General features: G+C 51.6%; 1 protein-coding gene across 2 annotated transcripts in view; it reads right to left on the reverse strand.

Moving 5' to 3' along the window:
• Nucleotides 1–2209: 2209 nt before the first annotated feature.
• The window catches only part of ATP1B2 (ATPase Na+/K+ transporting subunit beta 2), a 9372-nt gene continuing 4933 nt past the window's right edge, over nt 2210–6648 (reverse strand). For both annotated transcript variants that reach the window (XM_006038655.3, XM_025195191.1), the window contains exons 5-7: nt 6495–6551; nt 5144–5242; nt 2210–5027 (exon numbers count right to left, since the gene is read on the reverse strand). In XM_006038655.3, the coding sequence (XP_006038717.1) occupies nt 4863–5027; nt 5144–5242; nt 6495–6551 (321 nt within the window). In that variant the 3' untranslated portion in view covers nt 2210–4862. The remainder of the gene's footprint in view (nt 5028–5143; nt 5243–6494; nt 6552–6648) is intronic.

Raw genomic sequence — 6648 nt, forward strand, 5'->3', positions numbered from 1 at the left:
CGCCACTGCTAGGATCTCCCAGGCTGGGATTGATCTATCGATTGATGTATCAGTCGATCGATCTGTCTGTCTATAAAGAGTGTGTGTGTCTGTGTGTGTGTGCACATGTGTGTACACGTGTGTGTGTGTGTACAGACAACCCTCGCCATTCACAGGGGATATATCCCCATGATCCCCACGAATGGCAAAATCCATGAATAGGGCACTGCATTCATGAACACAGTGCCTCTGGCGGGGGGGGCACCGCTCCAGCAGTGGTGGTGGGAGCCCCACGGCAGCAAGCGCAGAGCTGTAAGTGTTTAAACTATTTAAAATGCGGGTTCAGCATTTGCGAATATCTGAAACTGCGAGTGCTGAACCCACGAATAGTGAGGGTTTCCAGTACAGTATATGCACACATATAATATGTGTGCATGTGGGATGTATATGTGTGGGTACAGAGTGTGCATGTGTGCACTATGGGTGCATTTAGTGTGTGCACGTGTATATTGTGTGCGTGCATACATGTGTATATTTGCATGCATTGTGTGTGTGTGTGTGTGTGTGTGTGTGTGTATAACATGGGTATGTTGAACATGTATGGGTATACTCATAGGTGGGTGTAGACTGCATGTGTGCTGTGCATGGTTGTGTAGCTGTGAGCATGTTTATATAGTGCACATGCACATTTTGGGTGTGTACAGTATGTGTGTGCATGTGTAGATATAGTGTGCGAGTGTATATAGTGTATGCCTGCAATATGTGTGTGTGTGTACAGTGTATGCGTATATAGTGTGTGCATGGTTGTTTGACTGTGTGTATACATATGCGTGTATATGCACATATGTATATATACTGTACATCTATCTAGTGTCTGGGCACATATATGTGTGTACTAGTCAACTGTCCACCAAGAAAGATGGCAGGGAGTGGGCAGGGATGGAGCCCTGTGGCGCTGCCCCCCTCCTTTACCTCCTGCTGTTTGGGGTCTGGGCCTGCTCCCCGCCCCCGCCCCCTGTCCAGTTCTCGGCAAGGCTTTGGAATCTGACAGCTCTCCCACACCTGGAGCACTCTGATTGGCTGTTTCCATCAGCCAATCAGAGTGCAAATAGAGTGTTATAGACAGATAGACTTAGGCTTTTGTAATATTAGAATAATGTGTATGTATATGCGTGTGTGTACACATGTGCATATGTGTAAAGTGTGCGTATAGTACATGTGTATGCGCACATTACGTGTAGTGTATGCACATGTGTATCTGTGTGTATATAGTGCATATATGTACACCCATTATGCATGCATGTGTATACATGTGTATATACATGCACACAGCATATGTTTGTATATATAGTGCATGTTTATGTGTGCATTATGTGCATGTGTATATGCACATACACACATCAACGTGTGTGTGTATATATATGTATATAATGGGTATGTACATGTGTCTGGGCTTATGCATATAGTGTGTGTGCATATATGGGCAGATATTTGCGTATATAGCATGTGTGTGCATATGTGTATAGTGAGTGTATGTACATGGGTGGATGCAGGGCCATCTGTAGAGGGGGTGCGAATCTAGGTGACCGTCCTGTGCCCTGTGGAGCCGGGTGGAGCAGCAGCTCCACGTCCAGTTGCTCACTACATGACCCCCCGCCACTGCCACTGGCAGCGTCTTTGGGTCTGGGATCGGAGCAGGGGCAGGGTGCTGCATGGGCTGATTTGTCCTGGGCCCTGCACCCTGCTCAGGTTGCCTCTGGGTGGATGCGTGCGTGTATATATACAGTTTGTGTATGCTTTGTGCACATAGATATAGTGTGTATGTATACAGGGTCAATATGTGTGTATACATTTGTGTATACGGTATGTGTGCACATTATATGTGTGTGTGTATATTGTGTGTATATAGTGTGTATGTACAGTATGTGTGCGCATTGTGTGGATACAGTACGTGTGCATTATATGCATCTGTGTGTAGTGTGTGCATATATTATGTGTGTATGTATAGAGTATGTGTGTGTATATATATGTGTGCGCATGCACATACATGCATGTCTGTATGCTAATGTGTACACACACACGCTTATAATTATTTTTATTTCATCAGGAAACACCTCCACCAGGTTTTTATCTAATTTTTTTCAGTATTTTTTCCAGTTTATTGATTTCTCCTCATTCCTTTACAGCAGACCCAATACAGGCAATTAAATACATCGGCAAATAACCCCCCCCCCCCCCCAAAAAACCCAACAAAAAAATCAAAATTCCCTCCCCCAACAACAAAAAAAAGGATTAACACAGGCCAAGGGGCTATGTGGTTTCATCCCATGAGTGAACGGAAGTTGTAGCATTAGGAGAAGAGAGAGGATTGCGCCCGGGGGGGGTGTTGTGGAAAGAAACCCAACCAAAATGCAAAATGACTTAAAACCCCCAAATTAACCCTCCCCCAAAACAACGAGGAATTTCATTCCATTGGAAAAAAGTAGAGAGACAGCAGCAGAGGAGGGGGAAACTGAGGCAGAGGCAAACTAGTCAGCCAAACAATGTTCCAGCAGCCGCTTGAGAGACATCTACAACAGGCATTAAATGGATAATATGGACTTTCTTCCCCGCCCCCCGCCACCAAGCTGGGGTCAGTCCAGGGTGAGATTTGTCTCAGTGCAATAATGCTATGTTAGAACGGAGAGGCGGATTAAACAAGTGAAAAAAAGAAAAAAGGTCTGTACATTAAAAGAAGACAGGACGGACAAGACAGGAAGGGGGAGGAGTGGCCTAGTTGGTGGGGAAAGTGGGATCAGTGTCGGGGAGAAGGATTTGCCATTGCAGAGCCTGGTGCCAGCTGGATAACCTGGGAATCCAACATTGCCAACCACTCGGGACTGATGTGGTTCCTGCTGGCTGGCTGGGCCAGGAGTTCAAAATGTCCGCCCTCATATGGCCCATGTGGGAATGACTAGCCTAGGAGCCCAAAATGGCCACCATCCAGTGGCCTATATGGTAACAACCACCCTACAAACCCAACATGGCTGATGTTCCATGGCACATATGGTAATGACCAATGTGGGAGCCCACATTCCGTGGCCCACATAGTAATGACCAGTCTGGGAACCCAAAATTGCCGACCTTCCATGGCTCATGTGGTACCAGCCTGGTAATCAAGAGCCCTCTAGGCCAAGGAATTCAAAATGACCACCATTCTGTGAACAGCTTGGCCACCATAGCCACATGAGCATGGGAATCCAAAATGGCTGCCTTTTGATAGCCAACATGGTAACTATGCTAACCACAGGGCCTAAAGGCTAGGGGTCCAAGATGGCTGACATTCCATGGCCTAGCAGAAGGAATCTAAAATGGCTGCCATTCACTAGCAAAGATGGCTGCCATTGGCTATGGAGGCCAGTCAATCCAAAATGGCCACCCTTTGGTGGCCACCTAGGTCCTGATTGGATCTTGAGGCCAGCAAATCGGATATGGCCACCATCCTCCATCCCTGCCAGAGAACAAAATGGCTGCTGCACCTCATTGGCAGCAACCAACTAGATTTCCAGCCTACACGGTCAATGGAGACTCAGCAATGGTGGCCATTTTGGAACCCAGACTGGCAGCCACATCATTGGCTGGGGTGTGGTGGCCATTTTGACTCCCAGCCTACACCCCAGCTGCCAGTTGTTTTAGGAAGCAAAATGGCCATCATCCCATCCTCCCACTGGTTAGCATAATGGCGATAAGGCAATGGAAGCCATTTTGAATCCCAGCCTACCCTGACACAGGCAGCCATGATGGCGCCTCCAGCATGGCTAGAGAGGCCATGATGGTGGCCATTTTGATTCCAGCTAGGAGCCTCACCAGTAGACAAGATGGCCACTGCACCAGTTGGACTAGCATGGCAATGGTGGCCATTTTGATCCCCAGCCTACCATGACAAAGGTAGGCATACTCAGGCGGCCATATTAGCAGCTAAGGCATGGCAGACATTTTGAAGCCTACCCTCTGCTTATCCAGGGGGCCATCTTGGTGCCCCAGCAAGCCAGGGCAGCCATGTTGAAATATTTAAGGGAGTGGGAGTGGGAGAAGGAGGGTGGTGCAAGCATGTGGAGGGAACAATGAAGTGGGGGGAATGGGAGGGGCTTAGCAGATCCTTAATTTTTAATATATATATATAAAAATATCTATGTACATTTATTATTATTATTATTATTATTATTATTATATTAGGATTTCTTTTTCTTGGGGGTATCAGTCACAGCCCCGGACCTCCCCAGTGAGGGGCAAAGCTAGGGGTGCAATTAGTAGAGATCATACAGCATTCCAGGAGGGCAGGGTTGAGTTTCTGGGGTTGAGGGGGCCGTTATAGTAACGAGCATGGTTTGGGAGGGAGCGGGGCTTGGGAAACTGAGGGCGGGGCTTGTTGAAGGAGGTGGGATTGATTCGTAGGAGGGTGGTGCTTGTTAAAAAGGCTTAAGTTGCAAGGGGGAAGGACTTGGGGGAAAGGGGGCAGGGCTTATTAAGAGGGGGCAGGGAGATCTTTGTAGTAACAAGTGCTGTTGGTGAAGGGACAGGGCTAGCCTTGTTGTTGGGGCAATGAGGGGGCAGGATTGGGAGGGGGCTTAGAAACAAGGAGGCAGGGCATAAGGAGAAAGGGGTGGAACTTATTAAAAGAGGGAGGGGCATGATCTGGGAGAGGCAGGGCTTGTTAAAGGAGGGGGCGGGGTCACCCGAGCCGAGTTAGTCACATTAGGGGGGGAGTGTAGCAGCAGGCTCAGCTCCCGGCCCCCTCCCCCAACCGCCGCTGTGAGAAGGGGGGGACCCAGGCATCTGGGCCCCCTCCCCACTGCCACTCTCACCCGAGGGGGTGGGGCTAAGCAGGCGGGTGGGGGCAGGGCTCAGTTGCGGTTGACGCGGATCTTGAAGGCGACACGGCCGGCGAACTTGTCGCGCTCATCGTCAGCCCGGATGTTGGCAGCACGGATGTGGCACTCAACGTTGTGGTCCACGTTGGCTGTGAGGTTCAGGAACTGCACCGCCACCACGGGCTGTGTGTAGTTCACCTGGGGGTGGGGATGGGGGCGGGGTTAAAGGTTGAGAACCCAGCTGTCCAGGCAACTGCTTTGACCCCGCCCCCTCCCCAAGAACCCAGGCATCTGGGCCCCTCCCTTGTACTCACATGGACCTTCTTGCCGTAGTAGGGGAAGTACATGAGGTCAATGGTGCCGTTGGCCGGGTACAGCGCCAGGTCACCCAGCTGTGCCACATCCTCCTCTTTCTGGGGGTGGGGGGTGGGAAGGGGGTCAGTACCAGCCCCCAGGGCCCTCCAGAATGTCCCTCCAAACATCATGGGCACTGCCAAGGCCCCAGCCATTGTAAAGGCTGTGTAGGCTAGGATCCAACATGGCCACACAGGCCAAGGTGGCATAGGTTAAAATGATCTAACATGGCTGCATAGGCCAGGACTGAACATGGCTGTGTAGGACATGATCCAACATGGCCGCCAGGGCAGGATCCAATGTGGCCACATAGGCCAGGTTCTAACGTGGCCGTGTAGGGCAAGATCCAAAATGGCTGCACAGGCCAAGATCTAACCTGACTACTAGGCTGGATCCAACGTGGCCACATAGGCCAGGACCCAACATGGCTGACAGGTGGAGACCAAACATGGCCAAGTAGGTAGGCAGCCATGTTGCTTCCTGACCTACATGACCAATGGAAGCCATGTTATGACCTGAGGGCAGGCGGCCATCTTGGTTTCTGGCCTACACTGCCAGCGGCAGCCACCTTATGACCAAAGAAGAGCGGCCATCTTAATTCCCAGCCTACAGGGCCAATGGAGGCCAGGTTATGACCTGGGGATGGGCGACCATGTTGGTTTCCAGATTACACAGTCAATGGTGGCCATGTTACAGCGAGGAAGGGGTGGCCATCTTGATTCCCAGGCTACAGGGCCAATAGCGGCCATGTTATGATCAGGGAGTGGCAGCCATCTTGGTTACCAGCCATGCCCTCCCCTGTGATATGGCTGCCATTGGCTGTATAGGCCCCAGACCTTCTACATGCGCCCCCCCTCACCCGACACCTCAGAGCTGCCCCTCAGACCTCCCCCACAAGCCACAGTCCCCTCCAGTTGCTGGCATCAGCCCCCATGGGCACAGCCAGTGCCCCTCACTCCCAACCCACAGCCCCAGCTCTTACTGTGAGCTCCACATCAGGCCGGAGCTGGCGGCAGGGGAGAGAGAGATGGAGTGAATGAATGAATGAATGAGTGGAGAGATGGCGCGAGGGGAGGGGGAAATGCTTCAGGCGGGGGGGAAGGGGTCCTGACGCTCTAGGGCAGGAGCTGGGGGGACAGCAGCTGGACTACAAGCCTGGCTGGTGGGGGTGTTTGGGGGTAGGGGCCTTACCAAGTCAGTCTTTGACCTGGGCCTCTGCAGGTGAGCCGGGGGGAGAAAAGAAAGGGTTAATGATGGGGGGCCAGATGGAGGGGCCAGATATGGGGGAGGGGGACAAAGGCAGGCACTCGCCTTGGCAGCGCAGACCACGCTGACTGTCTTGTTGTCGCCCGGGAAGAAGTTGATCACCTGAAGTCGGGGAGGGAGATTGGGCAGGAGGGGGTCAGAGCATGGGCACCCCCCAAGCGTAATGGTGCCCCTCAGTCCCAACTGGCGGCCTCCTGCC

Source organism: Alligator sinensis, unplaced genomic scaffold (assembly GCF_000455745.1).
Source record: "Alligator sinensis unplaced genomic scaffold, ASM45574v1 scaffold1950_1, whole genome shotgun sequence".
Classification (NCBI taxonomy): domain Eukaryota; kingdom Metazoa; phylum Chordata; order Crocodylia; family Alligatoridae; genus Alligator; species Alligator sinensis.